We start from the raw sequence: 27,433 nt of genomic DNA on the forward strand, positions 1-27,433 counted from the left end.
ATGGAAATGTTTTGCATGACTCCACATGTATACCCTATATCTAATTGCCTGCTTTCTCAATGGGGTTGGACTGGAGTAGGGGGAGAGGAAAGGAGGGAATTTGGAAATCAAAGTTTTACAAATAAATATTGAGAATTCTTTTTGCATGTATCTAGGTAAAAATAAAATATTGAAATAATTTTTAAAAAATAATGATGTGAAACCATATTGACCAAGTTTAGTCCTCCAAAAAGAAAAGTAAGAATATGTCTCTTTCCCTCTCCCTTATTTGAAGAGAAAGGTGAGGGGGAAAATACTATATATATATATATATATATATATATAAAATGCTGGTCAAACTTGGTATGTCGATTTCTTTTGTTAAACTATTTTTTTCTGTCTCTTTATTTTGTTATTAAGGGATGAATGTCTGGGAAGAGGAAGGGGGATTACACAGGGAAACGTAATGATGATATAACAAAAGATATGAATACAAATTTTAAAATGTTCTTTCCTATAGTTTATACAATATAATAAATTTACTTCCATATGATTAAAATTTATGATGCTAGCTACCTAAATTAATCTACAAATTAACTGAAAGACCAATTAAATTACCATGAAGTAACTTTTTTAAACTGGACAAAATGAAGCTACTAAAACTTAAAGCTGCACTAAGGAATTTGAGGATATACTATATTTCATTGCATTATAGTATGTAAAAGGTGTTTGTACTATTTGTTTCTTTTATATTTATTTATAATTTCTCTGCCTTAGCATTAGTGATCCCATCCAAAAGATGGAATAAGTTTTTCAACTGTAACTTCTCTAACAGTTTCTATTTTTTTTCATGTGCTTATCTTTCTCTTGGAGTATTACAGTTCCAAGGAAAAAGCATTAAAATCTCTTACAATCTTATGTTACTGCCTATGGCTTTTTCAAATTCAGATAATTTCTTTTGTAAATTTAAGTATAAAACCATTTGAAGCACATGTATTTAATACTGATATTGTGTAATTTTTCTGTGCCTATTTTGAACACTAAATATAGTTACTCTATTTCTCTTGGTATTTAACATTACGAATTTTTATTTCTATCTTGTCTGATGTGATTGCAACTGTTGGGTTTTTGTTTTTGGAACCACATGATGCATAGAAAATTTTGTTCCAAGCTCTTAATTTTATTCTGTATGTTTATTCTGATGTGAATTTCTTGTATACAGAAGAGTGTGAATTTGTTTTCTTTTTCATTCAGCCATTCTCATTTTATTAGCTTAATCTATTCTATTTAGGATTGTGATTATTAGACTTGTGTTTTTCTCCAGTTATTTCTTTTATACTGGTTTTATCTATCATTAAATTCAGTACTTGACTTCATGATTAGTTTTGATTTTATAACCTTGATGCTATTCTATTCCTATAGGCTCTTCCACAGTTTTCATTTATTTACTGTAACCCCTTTAACTTATTTAAATTGATAATTTTGTCAACTTTATATTTATTTCTCATATTTTGTGCATTTTTTCTCTCCACCCAATTAAATATGAGGTGAAAATTCAAACATTTTCTCTTTTCCCTTCCAATTATCTCCAATCCCTATTTAATTAGCATCCTTTTGCTAATTATTTAATTGTACCCTTTAAAAAAATTTTCCCTTTGTTTTGCCCTACTTATTTCCTTTTCTTCTTATCTAATCTGAATTTTGTTACTATTCTTTCTATATTCCATTCCATAAAGAGAATAGACCTTCTGAATGATCGAATTTTGACTCTCACAGCTTATTGCTATTTTTATTACATTTATATATCTTATCCCATAATTCCTATTTTCTGTCACATTTTGTTAGAATGATCAGTTCCTTATGGAGGATGTGTCAACTGAAAGTGATGATATTTGTTGAGATTCACCCTCTATCCCAAGACATGAGGTACATATCTTTTCATGATCAACTTAATCTCTCCTAAGGCCTGATTGCTTCACTTCTGGTTCCATGTTTCCCTTTAACTGGAAACTGTTTGCCAGTGAAAACTCAAAAATTCCTTCTCCAAACGTTGAGGAATGCAGTCCTGTGACAACCTTTTATGCAAGAAGTTTGCTTTAAAATTTGTAAATTCCCCTGTGATGAAACCTTATCAGGTTTCTTCCCTTTCCCTGTTTTACTCATGAAAAGTCTGTTCAATCTACAATTCACCTTGCCCTCTTATATGAGGATGAGTGAGGTCTTGATATTGTGAGAGTGAGAGAACAACCTGGGGTACAGAAGGGGCCCAAGTACTCAATGTCAGAAAGTAATGCCACTGAAAGGGTCAAAAAATGAGGGACCCTCACCAGCAATCAATGGAGAAGAATGAGCCCTCCTGACTTTCTATTCACATCAGATCCTGAATTATTCTCCTTGGCCTAAATTGAAATCTCGATGTCATCTTTATCTACAGGCTATTTTCCATACCTTGAATACCAGGATTAGAATACTTCCAGGGGGTCTTGCCTCCCTATTTTGTGAGTCAAAATTCAAATGGATATGACTTTATCTGCTGAAACATTGGTTGTAGGGAACTAAGTGGGATTTCCATATCTGAGGAAGCATAATTTGGGCTTGCCATATGGTTGGTAATTGTTTTATATACTTGTTATGACTCTTCTATTTGCATACTCTGATTATTATTTAATGTTTGTTTTCTTTGTAATTCCTTACTAAGAGGAAACACCATTTACAATAATCAGGTACGCCTGTCTGTTCCTGCTTGAAGTCCATTCCATTATGCCAAGGCCATATGACTAATGGCAAGTGAAATAAGTCATTTCAAAAGATAGGACTGTTTCCCATGGGTGAATGGAATGAAGAGGATGGAGATTCCCATGGAGAGGATGGCAATCAAAAGTTAATGTTGATTAGTTTGAACTGCACACTCACATATCCCTTGATAAAATGGTATCATGTTGTTGGAAGAAGCAGATGTGAGATTCTGGCTAATTAGTAACCATAGAGAACATTGCTCTTACTGGACATTTCCACCCAAGTTGGACATGGTGAGCATGGGTAAAGGGCTATCAATACTACCTGGTAGTTAAATTCAAAAACCTTCAAGAGCTCCCTATCATCTAGCAAATATAGTTCAACCTCCTTTGACTAACATTCATGCCCTTCTTAATCTAGTGCTACCTTAATTTTCCAGCCTCATGTCTTGTTACAGATACAGCTAGGTGATTCAGTGAGTAGAGAGTTTGATCTGAAATCAAATATAGTCTCAGATGCTTAAGTAGCTGACCTGGGTAAGTCACTTATTTGCCTCAGTTTCTTAATCTATAAAATAGGAATAATAATAATATTTAGTATTTGTAAAGAGTTTTATAAATCTAATGCTAATTATCTTCATCATCATCATCTCTACATACTCTAGACAAATTGGGTTACTCCTTTTCTATCTCCTGAAAATTTCCTTGACTCTGTAACTTCTGCCCATAGTAGTCCCTATACCCTCTCCCTCTTTTCCCATTAATTTCAACCTTGGTTGATACTTTTCATCTGTACTGGCCTTTTCCATCCAACATTAATAAGCTTTTTCTCTTATAACTCTCCATTGTTCTTATCACATGGACTTCATGATTGAATGAAATTATATTTGTTAAGTGGTTTGCATTAGAGGTGATAACTATTTTTGTTGTTGTTCTATTATTTCTCTCAATTTAGACTACAAACTCCATGAAAGCAAGGATCATATCTCATCTAATGATAACAATGTCAATAGCAATGAAAATAATAACAAAAATAAGTTAACATCAAGAATGATGAGATAGCTAGAATTTACTTTGCACCTACCAGGCACTGTGCTTAGTGATTTATAAATATTATTTCATTTTTATCTTCAGAACAACCCTGGAGTTTAGATACTATTCTCATTTTACAGTTGGGGAAGCTGAAGCAGAGTTGGTTTTTCTTTTTAAATGATATGCCCAATATCACATAGCTAGTAAGTGTCTGAGTTTGTATTTGAACTCAGGTTTTTTTTCATCTTTAAGCTCAAATCTAAACATTTTATGTTCTCCAACATCTAACATAGCACTTGCTATTCCACACATAGCGGTTACCAAAGAAAATGTTTACTGAATTAAATTTAATTGTCCAGCAGTTGAAGCTTCCTTCCCTTGTCAACAGGATAACCTCTTAGGATGCAGAGATCCCACTTTCAGCTACAGCATTATTCAAATAAGAATTATACAAAGTTCTTGTGTCTCTTGACCTTTGTTTTTTGTGCTGGAGCAGGGAGGAGGCATGTAATGCAGTTGGCCTGCCCTTGCCCCTGACCCTGATCTCTCCTTGGCAGCTGTTTGCAGAATCCACTTCTGTGAGATGGGGGGCTGGACTACAGATCTCCTAGGGCTTTTCCAGTTGTGACATTCAATGGCTTCATAAGGCACCCCTTTCAGAACAGAGGGGGCCTATGTGCAGGAATTTCTGCCTGCCCTTTACAAAAGTTCTCATTCAGAGACTGCATCTAGTCTCCGATGATATATTCCTGAAGAATGAGGAAGACTGGAATATTGAGGAGTCAAGTCAGAGCAAATCCTACCTCTGACCTTATCTGTAACAATTTGTCCCTTAATCTCTCTGAGTATCAGTTTCCTTGTCTGCAAAAAGAAGGATCTGGACTAAATAGACTCTGAGGTCTCTCCCATTCTTAGGTCTATAGGCTATGTCAGAGCAGAACTTGAACCCAGGTCTTCCTGACTCTAGAAAGATCTCTTTATCTATGATCATCTCTCTAACCACTATGCTACATTACCTATCTAACTTTGATAATGATACTAACACGGTTGTTATTCAACCAGAATATTGTTACCTCTCAATATTTATTTATACAGATAATGTGCTTAATTCATGGAAGAGTATATCAGGTTTATAGAGAGAATATTTTAAAACTATTGTTCTTGCTATTGTATCTAAGTAAAGTATCTTAATTTTGCTAAGAGTTAATTAAGTCTTTTGGCTGATCATACATGGGAAGCACATTAGTGAGGGCTTAAAGGTTACAGTGATAGAATTACCCTCTAGAACTTCATGTAACTGTTATTCTCTAGGCATCCAATCTGTAAGTGCCAGTTTGGGGAGTAACCAAGTGGGTACTACATTTACATACATTCATAGTTTATCCTCCTCAGGTAAGAAGACCTCAGACCACAGGTGTATTAGTACACCTTTATGATAGATATAGCATATTCCCTGAGGAAAGGCTACCTGAGATCAGGCTAGGCATGTTCCAGCAGCCCCAAAACGACTATTTTCCTTTGTACCAACATAAGGCATCTTCCACATAAGGCATATTCCACCTTCTATTGCCATATCAATTTCCCAGTTGGGATATGGGGAACCTCCAGTGCAAACCTCCCTTCAACTTCAGACCTCTTGCTGTGCCAGTCTTTTTTGGGTAGAAAAGTGATGTTCTCCACTCGACAATGAACATTCTCATACCTGGTCATACCCTTTCAATGTTCACATCAATGACTCTGAACTCCAGTAGAACATGTTCTAACTCTACTTCACACACACACACACACACACACACACACACACACACACACACATCCTTCTACTGGATTCCTCAATTCCATCTCCCTCAACCTTTCCATTTAGATATCTACTAGACATTTTAAACTCAATCTGTCCAAAATGAAACTCATTATCTTTCCCCTTAAACCTTCCCCCCACCTACGTTCCCTATTACAGTAGTGGATAACATCATGTTCTTGGACCCTGAGGCATGAAACCTAGTAGTCATCTTGGATTCCTCACTATCTCTTTCTCTCCCCCCCCCACCCCCCAATATTCCAGCTGTTGCCAAGGCCAGCTGATTTCATCTCTGCAACATCTCTTGAACACAACCCTTTCTCTTCTCTGACACTGACACTATTCTAGTGCAGGTCCCCAGCCCCTTATGCACTGATTATTACAATGGCCTGCTGATGGGTCTGCCTGTCTCAAGTCTCTCCCTTCTTTAATCCAGTCTCCATTCAGTTATTAAAGTGATTTTCTTAAAATACAGGTCTGATCATATCAAACCCTACCCCCTCCCAGCCCCAATAAATTTCCAGTGGCTTTCTATTGTCTCCAGGAATAAATATAAAATGCTGTTTGGCATTCAAAATTCTTCAAATCCTAGCACCCTCCTACCTTTCCATTCTTCTTATACCTTATTCCCCAATACACAGTCTGATCTAGGGCAGTTAGTTGCTGCCATGGAAAAAGTGCCGACTTTGAAGATCTGACTTCAAATCTGACCTCAGACACCTCCTAGCATGTGGTTCTGGGCAAGTTGCTCAACCCTGTTTGCCTCAGTTTTCTCATTTGTAAAACGAGTTGGAGAAGGAAATGGCAGACCACTCCAGTATCTTTGCCAAGAAAACTCCAGAAGGATTCATGAAGAGTTGGACACAATTAACCAACAGATGACAACAACAACTCTTTGACCTGGTGACAATGGCTTCCTAGTTATTCCAGGAACAAGACACACCATCTTTCAGCTCTGGGTATATTCTCTCTGTTTGTTGTTCGCTATGCCTGGAATGCTCTCTCTCCTTTGCTCTGACTACTGGTTTCCTTGGTTTCCTTTAAATCCCAACTAAGATCCCACCTTCTCCAGGAAGCTTTCCTAACCCTTCTTAATTTCAGTGCCTTCCCTTTTAAAATTATTTCCTAGTTATATTGAATATAGCTAGCGTTGTATAATGTGTTTTCATGTGGTCTCCTCTATTAGATTATAATCTACTTGAGGCCAACACTTAATACAGTGTGTGACCCAAAATAGGTACTTATTAAATGTTTATTGATTGATTGATTTAGTCATTTTCCTATTATTGGGCATTCTAACATTCCAACATTGTGCTTTCAGTTAATTGTTATCCTAAATAACACTCGGGTATACATTTACCCAGCTTTCTTTTTGAGGGCTCCCTTCTCATCTATCAGATATTGAAACCCATTCTGGGTTCATAGCATTCTTTCTTACCTCCCACATCTGTGGCCTATATATTTTTATCATAATGACATTTTCTCTGTTGGGTTGGGTCTGTTTGGATTGTTCTGTGTAATTGTCTTTAAATATAAACTCATAGAGGACAGGGACCATGATAGCTTTATTGACTATACCAGTCCATGAACAATCAATTAGTAATCCCATTTGTAAGGGACTATAAAATAGATTTTATCCCTTTAGCTTCTCTTCCCTTTTGTTCCATTGCCACAGGTTCCCTGGCTATAGTTACTGATCACTGACCACTACCCAGTACAACCAGTTTGATTATTGTTCCTCTTAGCAATAGCTTTGGCCTCTGTCATGTGGTTTACTCATTCACAGCAGATTTGAAGGACCAGCAGGACCAGTATGATGGGATTTTCATCCTATGTAAATACTGACTAAGTCAAATTCTGTTCCCTCTAGATCCCTTAGAACCAGTTTTGATCCTAAGTCACCATATTCACTCTGTCCTACCTCTCTTTATTCTTTTTTTTAGAAATATATTTTATTAATGCCTTTCATTTTAAAATTAGTCATTTCACACCTCCCTCCAGAAGGATCCCCTTCTTTGTGATAAAGAAAAACAGCAAAATAAAACATATGAATCAAAGACCATATATGACAATTTTATAAGATAATCTCTTCCACTTCTCTATTAGAAGTGAGAAGTGTGCTTCATTATCATTTCTCCAGGCCCTTCATTTTTATTTTTTTATTACTTAAGAGTCCAACTTCCTTTTTATTGCATTAGTTATTGTTGTTTATTCATTTGTTCTGCATTAAAACATACAAATCTTTCCGCTTTTGTTTGATTTGTCTCCATTTTTTACTACATGATATTATTTGATTACATTCATACAGTCATTATATGTTATTTTTCAATCAATCTCCAAATTATGGGCACCCATTTTGCTTCCAATTCTTTACTACCAGAGTGCAACTATGCATCTTTTGGTTTATACTAGACCTCTTTTTCTGCTGTCAGCTTCCTTGAGACAAATGGCCAGGAATGGATTTCTAGGTTAAATGGTTGAGGTAATTTAGTCACTTTCTGGGACAATTTCAAACTGAAATCAAGAACTAGTAGCCCACTTCACAGCTCCATCAATTGTGAATCAGTGTGCTGACAACTTCATATCTTCTAGCATGGATTGTTTTCTTTTACTTCTTTGCCAATTTGCATAATGAAAACTGAGTTGTTTTAATTTGCAATTAATTATACTATTAGTCATTTGAAGCATAGATTTTTCTCATTTATAGTTTGCAACTTTTATTGTGAAACTGTTTACAGCCTTTGGCCACTTACCTTATTTGCAAATGGCTCCCAGTTTTATTTATTTGTGTTATATATTTTGTATAATTTTGTGTGGTATTTTTATATCAGTCCTATTTCAGTTAAATATGTTGAAAATTTTTTTCATTTTACCACTGCTCTTCTGCTTTTAGATCCATTGATTTTCTTTATTAAAAAATTTTAGTTTATATTCTCAACATTTGTTTTTTATGAACACCACTATTTCCTGTTCAATTAAGAATCCTTACCTTTGCTAAAGTTAATCTAGTCCTCTTCTGATTATCTTTTATGATATGACTTTTTAATTATGATATGTATCAATATTAGATTCACTGTGGTATAATAATAAACTTTTGTTCTAAATCTCATTTCTGTCAAATTTCTTTTCACCCTTTCCCAGTAGTTATAGTCAAAAAAGGGAATCTTTCCTAGAATGTATGTTCTTGGATTTATCAAATACAACTATATCACTACTCTATCTTGCTTATCTAGTATGTCCCAATTAATTATTATCTTTTTTTAAAACCAGTATTAAATAATTTTGATGCCTACTGCTTTGCTACTTTAGAGATCTGGTAATGTTTTTTACCTTTCCTTTGATTTCTTCTTCTTATTTCCCTTGACATTCTAAATCTTTTGTTCTTTTAAATAATTGCTTATTTTTTCCTAATTCTAAAAAATGTCATCTCAATAATTTGATTGGTATGGCACTAAATCCATAAATTATTGTCCTTTTAATCTCAGGATTCCTGACTCAGTGTTCCCAGCTTCTTTATCTAGAATGAACTAGAGAAAGAAATGGCAAACCACTCCAGTATCTTTGCCTCCAAATGGAATCACAGAGTCAAAAATGACTGAAAATGACTAAACAAATTGTCATTGTAATTATATTGACAAAGTCCATTCATAAACAGTGAGTTTCATAATGCTAGCTATTATTATCTCTTCCCTAATTATTTGTCTCCCATTATTTCTGTAAAAAATATTTTGAGTTTGTATGCATAGGAATCTTGCATGTTTCTTGATAGATTATTTCCCCTGGCATTTTGTGTCCTTTGTCGTTATCCCCTAAATTTTGTTATTGTTCTATAAAAGATGATATTTTTGTGGGTTTATTTTGTATACTTCCATCTTGCTGGAATTACTAATCATCTTAGGTTTCTTCCATGATTCTGTAGGATTTTCCAAATACACTATCATGTCATCTGCAAATAGGGATAGTTTTGTCTCCTTTTTGATGATCTTTTATACCTTTGGTTTTATTCTCTAGTCTTGCTGCTATAGCTTTTTTTTTTCTAGAATTATTTGAATTAATAATGGGTGTGGGGGTCATCACCTCTCATTTTTCAGAAAACTATGCTAGTTAAGGGTCAAGAATACTTAGGTGCAATGTTAGGAGGGATGTTTAATGAATGTAAGGGCTAAATAGTGGATCTATCTCCAATATAGCACCCAAACTTCTATCCACCCTTTATAAATCTGCGTATCACAAAACTCCAAAGGTTCAAACTAACCTTTGTCATCCCTCCATTATTTAGTCCAGAAAACAGATCACCTTGTCTAAGAAGAGTCCAGAAAAGTCTGCTATGGCTAGCCAATAAGAAACAAGCTGCTACTCCCTTACCTGTTGGTTGCCGGGACCTTGCTTCCTTCAGATAGTAGAGGGCCTTATCATAATCCCCCAGATGGTAGAAAGCCACGCCTGATCGGTAGAGGGCCTTGAAATTTTCCCCTTCTTTCTTCAGAACTTTGAGACAATACTCCTTGACTCGCTCATAATTCACCAGTTCAGCTTGGAGCAGACAGGCTATAGAAGTTTGGAGGGGAGAAGAGAGAAGGCTATGAAACCAAAATGGAGTAAGTTGTGAACCTCTCTCACAGAACCATAGACTTGCAGAGTTGGAAAGAATTTGATTGACCATCTAGTCCAACCCACAGACAAAGGAAATTCCCACCATGGTCTATTCAATGAGTGAATTTTCTGGCCTCTGTTTAAAGGTCACCACCTCCTGAACCATCCCACTTGATTTTCAGAAAGTTCTAATTATTAGGAAGTTTTACCTGATATCAAATCTAAACTTTTTGTAAAAGATTGATTCTGCTAGGGAAGTTCATGACCTGGTCATGAGATGTTGAGCTCACTGGCCACAGTAACCCATGAAATAAAGGGAAAAAATGTTGTCTGCTCTAGGTGCTTCCCTGCCTCAATCTGTAGTAATAGTGCTAGAATGGTAGAAAAAGGCACTTGATGAAGTTATAAATAACACAGATTTTAGATCATCTATAAACCTTAGCTTGGGCAATTAGGTGGCACAGAGGACAGAGCACTAACTTTGGATTCAGGAAGATGGGAGTTTCAATCTGGGCTCAGACACTTGATACTTAGCTGTGTGACCTTGTGCAAGTCAGCTATCCCTGATTGCCTTACATCTAGGGCCATTTCTAGTCATCCTGATTCATATCTGGCTACTGGGCCCAGATGGCTGTGGAGGAAAAAAGTGAGACTGGTGCCTTAGTACAGCAGCCTCACTCAAATATAATTCATATGCTTGTCATGGCAACACCTCCCTGATGTCATGGTCTTTGAGAATGAAGAACAAACGTCATCATCAAACTTATAAAATTTATAAAAGCATCATACTCTAATAGATAAAGAACTGACCTCAGAGCAAGTAAGAACATTTGACACTGATGTTGTGTCCTTGAGCAAGGACTGTAATTCCTTCATTATCTAGGCAACTCTCTAATATTTAAAGTTATAGAGAAAGTGCCAAACTGAATTGGTAAAGAAGGAATTTCTTTATCTGGAAGTTTCCTATACCAATGAAACCACAACATTAACTTAACTGTACTACTTAAAATGTGAAATCTTTAAATAATGACCAATATATTGAGAAATTATTTGAAAAACTGAATTACATGAATATTCAACACCATGACTCAACATCATGAATATAAAATATACATATTCAACATCATAAATATTTAACACCAGAAGGCAAAATGTTGCAGCTAACTTTTAAGATAATTCAGAGATCCTTTTGAGAAATAAAGGCATTGGAGTGTTAGTTTCATCATGTACCCAATAAAATACACCATTTCATGAGATCCTTTGGTTCCTTGTCTGATATAAGCAAAAAGTCTACCAAGACTATTGCTGAATGATTAAAGAAAACCCTGGAAAGATTTAGGATGACTGATGCAAAGTGAAATGAGCAGAACCAGGAGAATTTTGTACACTGTACACATGCTAATGACTTAGCTATTCTCAGCCATATAATGACCCAAGACAATTCCAAAAGACTAATGAGGAAGTATACTATCTGTCTCTAGAAAAGGAACTTATTTTGTTTGAATACAGCATGCTATTTGTCACAGTTTCTTTAATTCTTTTTCCTTTATTCTAGTCTTCTTATAAAAATGACTAAGGAAATGTTTTACAAGATTGCACATGTATAATCTTTATCTGATGGTTTACCATTTGGGAGTTGGGAGGAGAGGGATCCTCCATTAAGAAATAGAATTTGAAACTCAAAACTTAAAAAACATTGTTAAGAAATTGTTTTAACATGTAATTGGGGAATTTTATATATATATACCACTAAGAAGAAAACTAAAATTTATGAACCACATTACATTTTTTTTAGGTTTTTGCAAGGCAAATGGGGTTAAGTAGCTTGCCAAAGGCCACACAGCTAGGTAATTATTAAGTGTCTGAGACCACATTTGAACCCAGGTACTCCTGACTCCAGGGCCAGTGCTTTATCTACTGTGCCACCTAGCCGCTCCTACCACATTACATTTCAAGGGGGACTATGACTCCCTGCTATCCAAGAACTTGATAGACTTCTTTAAACTAAGTCTATATAAATACATATACATATATACAGTAATAATAATAAAGGGGAGGCTGGTAATAAATATATTGGAAAATATGACTCACATTGAAGAATGAAAGAGGTAATTTCTTGGAGACTACTAAGAAGTCTCACCTTTATAAAGGTGAGCATGATCACATTCCAGAATAGAATTGAAAGTTAGGCAAGTTACCTAACCCTTTTGTGCCTCAATTTCCTTGTCTGTAAAGTGAGGCTATATGTTCTTGCCCAAAATCTAATAATGGTGTTGGAAAAGTAGCAGGTCATGTAAAGAGGAGAAGAAACTTTAAAAAAGGGATATCGACCTAGCTTCCTATAGGGACACTGCATATTAGGACAAAATTAAAAATGGCTCTAAAGGTACTAAATTGGTGAGCATTGATGAATAGCACAAAAATTGAAAGAGACCATAAATGATTACTGATATGGAAGTATTTTGAGAATCTGTATGCAGTCAAAATATTGATAATTTAGAACAATGGCAAAATCAGCACCTAATTAGAAAGAAAAACTAAAGAGGACAAGAAAACACTACATAATTGCAACTGCTTCAATTAAGTCATTGATGCTGAAGAACAGCAGTGCAAAAGACAGATAGTAACCTTGATTATCATTATTTCTAGCAAAAGCCTAACTGTTATAAAACAATCACCATGTAAAAGAAAGAAAGAAAAAAGCTTAGAAACTAATTTAGGCAGTAAATGAGATAGATGGTGGCATCAGGAGAGAAGATGGCCAAGAAGTAAAATAAGTCATAGATGGATATAGTGGGCAACCAAAGTCACCCACCAAATCCACTCATCTTTTTCTTTTGTCCTTTATCCTTCTTTAGCTTTTGATGCTGGTGACCATTTCCTCCTCTTAGACATTTGCTCCTCCCTTGGCATCTATGACACAGCTCTCTGCTAGTTTTTCTATGAGACTGAACACTCTTTCTCAGCCTCCTTTGATATACAGTATCATCTCCCTCTTCTATGACTTTAGTATGGGTATTAATCATAACTGTGTTCTAGAACCTATTTTTTCTCCTTCTCATCTAGCTACCCCCATTGTTGTTATTCTAGTTTCTAAGATGACCACAGAGATCATGTCTGGGAATAACTGGACCACTCATTTTGGCAATACCTGTGATAATGCAGCCTCTTCTTGATCCTGCCATTTTCTACCTTTTCATTCTACCCCACCTTTCCACTTCAAGTTCTGAAAAACAACATTATTGCTGCCTCTGAATGTTAACTGACGACCACCAAATTGTTCTGCTCAACATTTATGGGACTTTCCTGACACACAACTCCTTTTGCTGAACTATCCAATATGTGTTATCTCCCATTAGAGTGTAAAGTCTTTGAGGGAAGGGGCTCTTTTGATTTGCTTTATGCATTTATATCTGCAGTATGCCACAGTGCTTAGTAAAGAATAAGATCTTAATAAATGTTTTTATTCATTCATTTCAAAAATCATTTTACTTAGATGACTTCCAGATCTCTGTATTGATTTATAACCTTCCTCCTGAACTCTACTCTGATATCACCAAGGGCCTATTTGATAGCATCCCTTCAATGTCCTGAAAGACGTCTCAAATTCAAAATATCCAAAAGCAAAATTCACCATAATTTTCCCCACTCCCCAACATTATGTTCCTCCAAATTTCCTTATTTCATTTGAGGGTACCAATATCCTTTCAGGCACACAGGTTCAAAACCTCAGGGTTTTCTTCTAATTGTCCTAATTAAATATAATTCTTGACTCTAGTTTTCTCCAATTTGAATGCTGTTTTGCCATTTGATTTTCCTCTCTTACCTCTCATAACTCCCAAAACTTGTCAAATCTCATTCTACAGCATCACTCCTAATTATACCCTTTTCTCCCTTCACAGAGCCCCCAACCTAGATCAGGGTCCTATCATCTCTTCCATAGATTCTAAGACAGTCTAGTAGGATTCCCTGCTTCTAACTTCTCTGATCCATTTTTCAAACCCCAACTCCAAAATAGTCTACCTAAACCATACATCTATCTATAAAATCCTTAGCCTGACTTTACACCCTTCTCAATCTCGCTCTCATATACCTTTGCAGCTTTTCTTGGATGCTCCATTCCCATCAAAATGCTAGATGGTGCAATGGATAGAGCACTAGTCTTGGAGTCGGGGGGGATGGGAGTTTGAATCCAGCCTCAGATACTAACTGTGTGATCTTGGGCAAGTCATTTAACCCTGACTGCTTTGAATTCAGGGTCATCTCTAGCATTTCTGATTCATATCTGGCCACTGGATCCAGATGGCTCTGGAGGAGAAAGCGAGGCTTGTGTCTTAGCCCAGCACCTTCCCCCATTCAAATATAGTTCATGTGCTTGTCATGGCTTCTTCTCCCTGATGTCACAGTCTTCTTCAAAAATGAAGGACAACATCACATTAGAGGCAACTAGGTGGTCCTGGAGTCAGAGGAACTGAGTTCAAATGTGACCTTTGACACTTGATACTTACTAGCCATGTGACCTTAGACAAGTCACTTAATCCTATTGCCTCACAACCCCCCCCCAAAACCTCAAAACAAATAAAATGTTTCATTAGCTATTCCCAGAATTTGTTCAATCTCTTTTCTCCTGATGTTTTTACAAGTCATTTTACCAGATCTGGAATATATGTCTTCCTCTTCTGCTCCTCTAAATACTTTCATCTTCACTCAAATTTCAGTTCAGGTACCATGCCAGGTACCATGAAGCCTTCCCTCATACCCCTGTTAGTGTGTATAGAGCACTGTGCTAGTTACTCTGGGAGTGGAGAAAACAAATAAAGGGCAATTTTCTGCTCTTGAGAAATGGATGAGAACATAAGGGGATGGTAGGGAAAATGATGACCCATTCATGTTAGCTGAACCCCCTCCCCAGCCTGACTTCAGGATCATACTGCATGGGACTTCTGAGAGAGTAACAAATTGTTGAACCATCAGATAATTTTACATGATATTTTATACATATATATGTTGTATATTCCTAATAGTACTATTAATAATAACAATGATGATGACATAAGTGGCATTTATATAGCACTTTAAAATTTGAAAATTATTTACATGCATTTCCTCATTTTATCCTCACAACCATGTTGGAAAGTAGGTATTATTATTATCCCCATTTTATAGATGAGGAAACCTGAGGCAGATTAAGAAATTTATCCTGAGTTACACATTCAGGAAGTCTCTTTTTGTTGTTCAATTGTTTCTGATTTTTCATGGCCCTATTTGGTTTTTTTAACCTTGGCAAAGATACTGGAATAGTTTGTCATTTCCTTTCCCAATTCATTTTAAAAATAAGGAAACTGAAGCAAACAGGGTTCAGTCTTCTTAGCAAGAATCACACACAGCTGGTAAGTATCTGAAGCTAGATTTGAACTTAGGTCAGTCCAGCAGCACCCTATCCTCTATGCTACCTAGTTTTCTACTTAGTAGAATGACAGTTCCCCAAGGGTAGGGAATGTTTTGTTTTTGTCTTTATATCCCTAGCACCTTACAATAGTAAACATTTAACAAATATTTACTGAATGGGTTTGATGGATATGAAAGGTTGTGGGGAGGGAGGTTATGGTATTTGAGACTCATTCTAGGGATGGTTTTAACAATGACATGAAGATAGGCAGTGGTGGGATGAATTTGAAGAATGGTGACAAGTCTATTTTGACCCTTCACAGATTATATGAAAAGGAATAGTGTGAGATAAATGAAAGACTACTAGTAGTAACCTTTCGGCTAGGTGGTTCAGTGAAGAGAGTGGCAGGACAGGTATCAGGAAGACTTCCTGAGTTCAGATCCAGCCTCAGACATCCAGCTCTGTGACATTAGACAAGTCGCTTAATTCTGTTTGCCTCAGTTTCCTCACTTGTAAAATGAAGTGGAAAAGGAAATGGCAAACCACTCCAGTGTCTTTGTCAAACAGAATCGTGAAGATTCCTGCATGTCTAAAAAAATGATAACTGGGCAATTTTTGCCTTAATCATCTCCCTGACAGCTCTGTAGCTACTACCTCATTGGAACAATCACTCAATCATTTAGTAATACTGACTTGCATGAAGAGCACTCTGCTTGGATCTGGAAAAATGGAAGGGGAAAATAAGGAACTTGATATAAGAAATTATGCATGTTAACTGGGCCCTTCCCCACATTGGCCTTGCTTCAGGCCCGAACAGTCTGGGAAACTGTGATTTTTGAAACAGTAACAAATTGTTGAACTAGATACAAAAGAAGTCCTTTTCAAATCCTACACAGCCTGCCCCAAACCAATCTATCTTCCCCATCCATCCTCCTTAGATGTTACTCCCCCCTTGTACATCATGATACAGCCAAACTGGCTCTTTGTTTTTCAGAGAACTCCCCATCTTCCCATTTTGCCTTTGTACTGGCTATGACAGGAATTCACTCCTTCCTAAACTCAGTCTTGGAGTTGTTCTCTTCCTTCAAGACAGATACAGCTCAGACACTATCTTTTCCCCACACCCCAACCCCATGAAGCCTAGTTTGAATCCCTATTCTCCTCCCTCAACTGCTAGTGTCCCTCCTCCCAAACTACCCTTGTTTATATTTGTATTTATTTTTATTCACATTATATCTATGCTCTTGTTTTCTTCATTAGAATGTAAGTAACCCCTCCTTTTTATTCTTTGAATTTGTATCCCCATAGTGTCTGATGCTAAGGGAGTCCTTAATACTTTGAGGCTCAGTAGATAGAGCTCTAGGCTGGGAGCTGGGGAAAAAATTGAATTCAAATCCAGCCTCCGGCTCTTGGAGAAAGTCACTTAACCTCTGTTTGTCTTAATCCACTGGAGAAGGAAATGGCAAACCACTCCAGTATCTTTGTCAAGAAAACCCCAAGGACAATACTGCTCATGGGTCATAAAGAGTTAGACAAGACTGAACAATTGAACAACAATAAATACTTGTTGATTGATTGATATCTCCTAGAAAGGTCTAGTTTCAACTCCTGTCAATTCAGATACCGTCCCAGTCATCAGGAATGTGGCAATATGCTCATTCATAAAGAACAAACCCTTCATGGAGTGGTTTGTAACTGAAAGTTTTGGATGAAAGAGAACCTTCCCTTGCAACATTATGGAGCCACAAACCCAGATCCCTGAAGTTCAGGACCTGAGGCAAGAAAAGCAGGAAGTGAAAGAATGGGAAAACGATTCCGGAACTGGCTAGTCAGGTTCACTGGAAGGAAAGCCAGTTAAGTCAATAGAAAGAAGCAACTCATTTGCCAAAAGGTTAACTTAATGCCTTCCCTTCTCCCCCACCCCTCCCCTTCTCCTCATGTCTTTCCATTTTTGCCAGAAAAGTGCCTCTGGGAGGATCAGTTTAATTTCAGGAGCAAACTGTTAACATTGTGGGTGGCCTGTTAGTCAACACCACAAACCTGTTGCCAGTCAAGGGGATGACATTCCAAGTAGCCCGTGAAGTGATTTCGGAGTCCTTTCCTTTCTGACTTAGTGACTAACCCTCTGTGGAGTTACTCCAGCCTAGTCCTCCTTCTCCCCCCCCCCCCCCCCCCAGGAACTGGGGAAATTCATTCTTAGAGAGATAAAAGCAGGGTTAAAATCTTAGAGCTAGTATTTTAGCAACAGAATGGCCAAGTGGAAATAGCAGGGGAGGGAAGGAGTTGTTTCATTTTAGTGTAGTAGGATTTATTGTTCAGCTTTCGCACAAATCTCTGGGCCAGTGAACCAGCCTGTTTTTTAAGGATGATTTGATTTCAAAGAATCTTCTAGGCAGACCCCTCTTCTTTTGATTGTGTAAGAACTGACACAAACTGTTTTCCTAGAAACCACATAAATTCATGTTATTTGCCCAAAACAGGCCCTAAGACTAAAATGGATGCTTGGAGAGGTGGGTATCTTATCTCCAATTTACAGATGAGAAAACTGAGATAGACACAGAGAGGTTAAAATGACTGGGGGGGGGTCGGGAAGGGGAGGGGGAGTGGATCAATGCTTAAGTCTATCTATAAACAATCCTCTTATCTAGGTGATAGCTTTTTTCTAATTAGGTTTTGGTTTTTTCCCCTCCTTTCTAAAGGGGGTTATCTCTATGGGGGCCAGGAAGCAGCTGGGAGAGAAGGGAAATTACTGAATGCTCAGTAGGTAGAAAGAAGTGATGGGGATCTGAGCCAATTCCTTCCTAATCTTATCCAGATAAAACTTACCCTGTGAATTAACAGTTGGGGAAAGGAGAGAGGATATTTTCTAGCTGATAGCCCCCTGCAGTTTCATCTTCCAGCTGTAGTCTTTCCTCTCCTTCCATCACTAGGGACAGATTCTCATCAGAATTCAACTGTCAGGCAGAGAGCCTTTTGGAAGTCCCCTGGGCACCTCTCCATTCTTTCCCCTCCCCCTCTCTCACCTCCCACCAATTCTATTGAGTAGTCGAGCTTAGAGCTTTAAAAGACAATTGTGTGAGGAAAACAAGCTGTCCCAGCTCCAGACTCCTTCCCAGAAGCCCTTAAGGAAGAAGAAAGGATTTTTAGTGGGCCCTCTTTTCTGACCCCTTTAAGCAAGTCTGAGCTACTGTTTAGAAACCATCTTCTTCAGTTCTGCCAACAAATTGTTAGGGATTAGATAGGTGAATCAGATTTAAGGCTAAGATCATCTGGTATGGGCCTCTCATTTTACAAATGGAGAAACTGAGGCCCAAGACCTCATGGGGGATAAGTAGAAGAACTATAATTTTCAATTTAATCCAAAAGCACCTATGATGTACCTGGAGCTGAGGCTACAAAGAAGGAAAAGGAAAAAAGACAATCCCTGTCCTCAAGAAGTTTATAATTAAATACAGAAAAGGAAACTAGAAAGGAGGGAAACACCAGAGGATTTCCAGAGGAGTGGGGCATTTTGTTCTATGAAGTTGAAAGAAGAAAGATGGAGAGTGGAGTCATTTGGAAGTCCAGTTTGAAACTGGTTCCTCTGACTTTTGACTCTGGTTCTCAATTTTCTGTCTATGAAATGATGATAAACATGTTTACAACCTTGACTTTTCCTTTGAAGGACTGTTGTAAGGCCTAGAAGATTTCCTGCTTGCCAAATGTATTCAATTCTGTGTATGAGAGGAATCCACAAACTATGTAACGTACCAAATGTAGTGCTAAGGTGTGGCCTTCAACCAATACTTGGCTGTTTTCTCCTTTCTCCCTTATGAAGCATATACAAGTTTTTCCCTTCTGCTCCAAATGATAGATCAATTTTGTTTGGGATGAGATAAAACCACAGGGTGACTCCTAAAGATGACTAGATTTCAGTTTATAAAAGTATAAACTCATGTCTTTTACCTTGAGCCTTTTCATGAATATATTTGCCCTCAGCTTTTGAGGGCCTGAAGATTTTGTTTCTAGAATCCTTGCTAGAGAAACAAAATTACAATCTGCTACACTGCTTCAAAGCTACCGGATGCCATGGACCACTTAGACCATACAGTGAAATCTATGGACTCTTCAGAATAACATGTTTTGGTTGTTTTTTTTCTTGGAGGTAATTAGGATTAGTGACTTACTCAAGGTCATACAGCTAGTGTTTGAAGCAAATAATATTTTTAAATTGCTGAAGAAAATGCTAAATTTAAGTTGGAAGATAGTAAAAATAAAGATGTAATCTTTTTACCTATCCAAGTTCACAGATGTCAGATTAAAAAACCTGATTTTAATTGGTCCCAAAGTTGTCCATTGCAATTAGATGGTACAGTGGATAGAGCAGGACCAGAGTCAGTAAGGCCTCTGATACCTGGATGACCTGGGAGAGTCACTTAACCCTGCCTCAGTTTCCTCATCTGTAAAATGAATTAGAGAAGGAAATGGCAAAACTCCAGATTTGCCAAGAAACCCCCAAATAGGATCATGAATAGTGAGACATGAGGAGCAACAACAAAAGAAGAGATAAGAGAAAACATTCTGACCCTACTCATTTGCAGAAGTCGAAGGACCATAGGTGTGGAACACTGTATCTATTTTCAAACTTTTTCATTACATTGATCAGTTCTGCTGATTTTTCCCTTCTTTTTCTCAAAAAATATTTGTTCTGTGAGATGGCTCCCTGGAAAGGGAAAGAGAGGAAAGAGATCCTGGAAGAAATTTTTTTGATGTGAAAAATAAATAACATCAAGTAAAAAAACCTATTTTTGTATGTATGTGAGAGAGAGAAAAAGAGAGAGAGGAGTGTCTGTGTGTGTGGGGGGGTGCTGAATCTATTTCCCTCTGTATTTATTTGGTTGTTCTACTCTAAGAGAAATCTAATCAAATAAAGGGGAGACTGTATCATTAAGTTGTGGTTGTCAGCCTAGAACTCCAATTTTCCCTTGATCTCCCAATTCAATTCAATTCAATTCAATTCAATTCAATTCAATTCAATTTAACAGTTATGAAGCACAATCAAACAACAAGCATTTATTAAGAGCCTATTCTTTCTTAGGAACTGGGCTAGGTGCTGAGTATACAACTATGAAACAATTGGGACTCTCCAGGATCAATGTACATTCCACAGGCATTGGGCCAGGCATTCTGCATAGAAAAACATGAAATGACACAGTTCCCTTAGGAACTTCTAATCTAATACAAGATAAGATTTGACCACAAAGAAGTGAGAATGTGGGACAAGAGAATCAGAAAACCACAAGGAATCACTGAGGCCAGGAGATCTTAACATAAATATAAACACATGTATGTTTGTGTATATATATATATATATATATATATATATTTATTGATAATGTACTCAAAAAAGACCATAGCACCAAGGTCATGACAACAATGAAATGAATTTAAGTGATGAAATACTGTGCTAAGTCACTAGTCTCACTTTCTCTTCAACAGCATTCTGGATGCAGTGACCATATATGAATCAGGACAACTAGAGAGAACCCAGGCTGTAAGGCAATCAGGGTTAAGTAACTTGTTCAAGGTCACAAAGCTATTAAGTGTCAAATGTCTGTGATCAAATTTGATTCTAGGACTGGTGCTCTATCCACTGTACCACCTAGCTGCTAGATAAGATATATAGGTCAATAAATAATTTGTGAATCTATATGCATATAATCCATATCTCTAAACTAATAGATCTATAGCTCTGTTTATCTACAGATATAGATAGTTATGAATACTTATATTGCTATCTATCTAGAATAGAAACAGAGAACAGACAATGAGTAAGGTCCAGATTTAAATACAAGTGGGATGGATTAGTTTGGAAAGTTGTACAGTGTATACAAACAGAAGATTCTCTCTGAACCAAAAATCTTCCTTTTTAATACCAATATTCTTCCAAAGATGTTGAATGGATGTGAATTATAGAATATTATAGTCTTAGAAGAATTAATTCTAAGTCTCCCAAAGAGTAATGGAGAAGCATATAAATAGACTTGAGGACATTATCAATGAATAATTACATAATTAGATGAAAAGAGATCATAGAGTTGCATATATATATACACATACATATATGCATGTCTATATATATTTATACACATGTGAATATGTTATAACATGTGTGATATATTGTGTATATATGTGTGATGTCATATATATAAAACTATATTTAAATATGGTTGATTTCCTTAGTATTTCTATGGTTTTTTTTAAATGTTAAAGCAGCATATTGAGATGAAGTCCTTAAGTTTCACCAGTGTGCCAAAGATCAAGATGCACAAAAAATCAAGAATCCCTGATACTGTCCAACTCCCTCATCTTATAGATGAGGAAGAAGTCTAGAAAGGGTGATTTACTCAAGGTCCCACTGATAGTAAATGTAGAAGACTGAATATGAACCCTCTGATCCTATAGACAAGAGGTCTTAACTCTTCTGGTCACCACTCAATTGCCATTAACATCTACAAAGGCCTTTCTGGTCCTCTATAATCTCTCCCTGTACAGTTTACAGTCTCTCCCCTATCCCCTATTCTAATCTGCTATTTGGACAAAAGACATGCTGGGGAAGCCCCTATCTCTCTCTCACCTCTTCACATTTCTCCTCTCAATCATCAAGAGACTTAGGTCTCCCTTTCTACCAACCTCATCAGGTATCATTCCTTCAACTACAATGTGAAATTTCATCCCTTTCCAAAGCAGAATCTTAGGTACTAAAATTCTTCCCTCTAATCACCATCTCTTATCCTTTCAGCTCGTTCAAGGGCTCACTCTTAGGTTTTATTCTCACTACTTTCTTTGGCCTTTCCATTGTTCCCTGTTCTCCCCTATTATCCCAACTTAGGCCTTCCTTTCCTTCCAATAACCAACTTGTTCAATTCTATCTATCGCTTGCATTCCCTTGGCCCTTTGTTCTGTGGCCATTCATACCCTTCCAGTCCTAAGGTCAAACTGACCATCTGCTTTCTCCACTGTGTTCCCATGCTGCCTAATGTCACCTACAAGTATGCCAACTAAATCCACTCCCAATTCATATTCTCTAATCTCAACTGGGTGCTCACTGCTGTCCAGTTAATATTTTGATTCTTCTCTGTTCAACTCTTAGCAAGTTGTTCAAAACCTGCTTTCTTTCCTCAAGGTTAAATCTCCTCCATCCTCAAAAAACTTCCATTCCTTTTACCCATAGTACCTTTCAACATCTCTCCTCATTTTCACTGTCAGGTTTCTAGAATGAGGAAAAAAATATTTGCTGCTTTTATATTCTTATCACTCATGTCTCAAGCCTTACTGCTCTCAAAAAGATTTTAAAACTATTCAATCCAGTGATCTTCTCTAGGTCTTTCCCCTCATTCAACCCTGGGTAGCTTCTGAAAGATAGATATTTAGTTCTCTCTTCATTGGCAGCATTTCTAGGGTGTTACATGGTTCTCCTAAGGCATTCATGGAAGCCCTAGGTGAGATTAGTGGTGATCATTAGTTCCTTAAAGAGATTCTCTCTTCAAGGATGCACATAAATTTTTAGCTCGTTGTAATATAACACAAAAGTCCAATCAAATTGGAAGCAAAAGTCCTGGGTTCCAGCTCTGACTTTTTTTTAACTTAGGCATCCTTAGGCAAGGGCACTTAACCCCTCCAACCTTCAGTTCCACGTCAAACAATGATGATAATGAAGAGTGAACTACCTAGCTCCCAGAGGATTGTTGGGAGCACTGAGTGAAACAATGTTTATGAAAGATGGCTTTGTAACCTGGCGAGCTAACAGAAATGCCAACTACTGTTACTATGTATTCCATAAAATACTCTCCTAAACCACACTGGCACAATAACTCTGGATACAATGAATGCACTGCTTTTATTTGTCAGGGAGTCAGTGAGGCCAAGCCACAGCTATGAGAGAGGGGGCCTGGCTGTTTTTTAAAAATGGGCAAAGGATTTATTTGTGAGCAGACATTGGTTTGCCCATTTGGCAAATTTCATGTCCCCTCAGAATTCAGCCTTTGGAGTTTGTTTGGGGATGGAAATAAAGGCTAAGAGCAGGGGACATATACAGGGAATGAGGGGAGCTCATGCTAAGGTTTCTGAAATCAAGTTTTGACCAGGTCTCAGAGGCAGACAGATAGAATCTGTTTGTGTAATATCCAGAGGGGAAGTGCTATGCCTTTGATAGCTAGAGTCAAAAGTGAGACCAAACCGTAATTTTTTCCTACTTCCCAATTCAAGCTTCTTCCTTTTCCTCAAATCTTTCATTTACACATGAGGAATCTGGTGTCCAGACTTTGACCAAACTAAGTCAAGGTAGCTAGGTGTTGCAGTAGAGAGAACCCTGGAGTCAGGAAGAATCCAGTTCAAATTCAGCCTCAGCCTCAGATATGTACTAGTTATATGCCCTTAGGTAAGTCACTTAACCTCTGTTTGTCTCAGGGTTCTCAATTATAAAATGGAAATAATACTAGCACCTACCTCACAGGGTGATTGTGAACATTATATAATCTTATATTTGTAATGAACTTAGCACAGCAAGTTTAGCACATAATGTTGCTGTCAAGTGATTTTTTCAGTCTTTTCCAACTTTCTGTGGCCCCTTTTGGAATTTATTTGGCAATGTTATGACAATAGTTTGCCATTTCCTTCTCCAGTTCCTTTTATAAATGAGGAAACTGAGGCAAACAGGGTATCGTCCAGGGTCACTCAGCTAGGACGTGTCTGAGGCTGGATTTGAACTTTTGAAGATGTCTTCCTGACCCCAGGCCATCATCAAGCTGCCCCTACCTAGCACATAATGAGCATTTAATAAATGTTGCTTGATTCTTCCCTTCCCCTTTGAATTTATTTCACCATGTCTTTCAAGTCAGGATTTGAAATATGTGAAGAGGCAAGGGAGAGTCAGGGCCTTCCCCAGCAGAGATGTGGGGTAGAGGCTACAGTGAGCTCTGCATCACTAAGTGCTTAGTAATCTGGTCCCCTGTGGCTCCAAAGAACTTATGCACAGGGCCAGTTCCATGCACCTCTTACAGGAAGAGAATGTAGACAGAGGGGTAGAGAGATCTTTGCAAATGTGAAAGGGGAGAGTATGGAACAGTGGAAAGAGCCCCATCTCCAGTCAGAGGACCTTTGACATTTACTACCAGCAGACCTTTCTGCTTTCTCCCTAAAACAGTCTCTTTCACAGCTAGTGTTTATGTGACCATCTACAGATTTTTATTTTTAAGTCCTGAGAATTATTGGTATATTTACAAAAGAATAATACTTAAAACAAATCTCAATTAGCTGGCTCAGTCATTTACAGTATAATGCTTAACTGAAAACAAGGTAACAAGTTCTGTATACCACAGAACTCAGTAGACCTCAAACCCTCATCAGTTGCTTTAAAAATACAGACTGAGGAGAACCAAATGATGATGACTCCTTGGAAAACTCATCACCTGTTAGAACAGGAACCTCAAAAGCACTGAGATAAAATTCAAATCAATTTAACATTTATAAAACATGTACTGTGTTTGAAGTAAGATGGATGTCATTATTAAAATAATCTGAAAGAATTAGAATGAATGCTGAGTTCAGAAGTGAGCTAAAAGTCCAGAAACCTAGGTTCTCCCTATAACTAATTTTGCCACAGACATGCTATAGGATCTTAGGCAGATTACTTTTTGATTTCTGAACCTCAAGCCATCTGCGATTCTCGGTAATGAAAAGAATGTGTCTCACTAGGTATATTGTGAGGATTGCTAGGGTAAGGTAGGTATAATTGCTTTGAGATCCATCTTTGGTTCAAAGCATTTTATAATTAAATAGTTACAATGGGAGGATTTGTAAGACCCTTGAGGGTCTGTTGTTCTTAAGTCTCATTTTATCAGTAGTTAAATGTTGGGGAAAGAAAAGAAGCTTTTTCTGGATCCTGTGGACCACCTCCTTTGATATTTCCCAGTGTTAATGAGACTAAGGTTGCTGATTCTAGATAGCAGAGGTCCTTAAAAACAAAGGATTGTGTTTGTTTATTTTTTTTTAAAGTCTAGGTCTCTACATTTCACCCAGACTGGAAGTACAAAAGCTTCTCAGTAGGCAATCCCACTAACTGATTGGCATGGGAAATTCAACCTCTCTTAAACCTAAATCAGTTTGCTGCATTCTTAGGCAACCCAATGGTTGCTTAATATAGACCTATCAGCCTAACCCACTGCAGTTCAGAACTCCCAAACTCAAGCAATCCATCAGCCTCAATTGGCATTATGATTGTGGATCACTAGACCTGGCTGGAAGTTTTCCACCAAGAACAATGATAGCCTCTCACCCGAATGCTTCTGGTACAGATACTTTAGCAAAATTTCTGCCCCCTTAATCTAAGTATGTAATTTACAGTGGACTCTGCCCTCTGGAATCAAAGATCCTAAACCCTTTAGGAAGGTAGAGTTCAGATTGGGAAAAGGCAAGAAAGGCAATCCCAAATAAGAAGCAAGAGAAGCTAATGCAAATAGATTTCAGCGTCAGTGACTACCAAGACTGTCAAAGTCTTAAAATAACAAGATGAAGTTTAATAGGGATAAGCATAAAGTCTTGCCTTTAGGCTAAAAGAAAAGTCAACTGTAAAAATACTGGATAAGAAAGATATGACCTAATAATAGTCTATGTGAAAAGGACTCTGTGAAAGTATTTTGTTTTTGTTTTTCTGTCAACAAGCTGAGTCAACAGTGTAACATGGTGAACAAAAAAAAGTATATTTTAATTTAGGCTACATTAATAGAAAAAATAATGTTTACAGCATGGAGCAGCTAAGTAGTACAGTATATAGAGTACTGGGTTTGAAAACTGTAAGAATCACCTCCCTGAATTCAAATCTAGTCTCAGACACTCAATGGCTAAGTCACTTAACCTTGTCCGCCTCAGTTTCATCATCTGTAAAATTTACTGGAGAAGGAGAAGGCAAACCCTAAATGGGTTCATGAAGTTGGACACAACTGAAAAACAACTGAAGAACATCAAGGTGGTAGGAGGCAGTCACAATTCTAGTGTCCTTCCCATTGGTCAGACCACATCTCTTCTGGACACCACACACTTAAAAGGCATATTGATAAACTGGAATGCATCCAGAGAAAGGAGATCAGGATGAAATAGAATCTGAAAATCATATGATACAAAGAATGGTCAGAGGAGCAAAGGCTGTTGAGTCTAAAATTGAAATGATTCAATGGGGATTAGAGATTTGTCTTCAAAGAGCTCCGTTTGGAATAGGAAACTAGGCCCAGTAAGCAGGATCTATAGGGACCCCAATTTCAGCTCAATTCAAAACTCTCTAAAAGTCAGAGCTGCCCAGAGGCAGAATGAGCAGACTCTTATGGAAAGAGTCTAAGCAAAGTTGACCCTTTCAGGGATGCCAGAGAAGTGAGCTAGATGAGTTCTGAAATCCCTTTTAGTGCTAAGCATCCATGATAATGGATGCTTCTGCAAATTTGTACCTTAGAAAGTGACTTGGTATTATCATTAGTTCATTATAATGTGGCCTTTCCACATATTGCTGAAATTCAATTTGTCAAACTCAACATTTATTATTGTTGTTCAGTCACTTGTGTCTGACTTTTTGAGAGCCTGTTTGGAATTTTCTTGACAAAGAAGTGTGGAGCAAATGGAGTGGTTTGCCATTTCCCCTTTCAGTTCATTTTGCAGTTAAAGTAACTGAGGCAGACAGGACTAACTGACTGGCCCGATCGAACAAGCTAGTAAGTGCCTGAGGCCAGATGAATCTTCCTGACTCCAGGCCTGGCACTCTATCCACTGCTTCACCTGGTTATCCCAAACCTATGCTGAAAAGGGAGTAAAAATAAAACATAAATCAGAATTTATGAAGCAACTGCTATGAGAAAGGAACTGTGCTAGAAACCAAAGGAA

General features: G+C 37.3%; 1 protein-coding gene across 1 annotated transcript in view; it reads right to left on the reverse strand.

Annotated features, from left to right (window-relative positions):
- The window catches only part of TTC9 (tetratricopeptide repeat domain 9), a 52,949-nt gene that overhangs the window by 13,115 nt on the left and 12,401 nt on the right, over window positions 1-27,433 (reverse strand). Inside the window, exon 2 of the mRNA XM_074235830.1 lies at window positions 9,910-10,092. Within this exon, the coding sequence (XP_074091931.1) occupies window positions 9,910-10,092 (183 nt within the window). The remainder of the gene's footprint in view (window positions 1-9,909; window positions 10,093-27,433) is intronic.

This window comes from Macrotis lagotis, chromosome 4, assembly GCF_037893015.1.
Source record: "Macrotis lagotis isolate mMagLag1 chromosome 4, bilby.v1.9.chrom.fasta, whole genome shotgun sequence".
In the NCBI taxonomy this organism is placed as follows: Eukaryota; Metazoa; Chordata; class Mammalia; order Peramelemorphia; family Peramelidae; genus Macrotis; species Macrotis lagotis.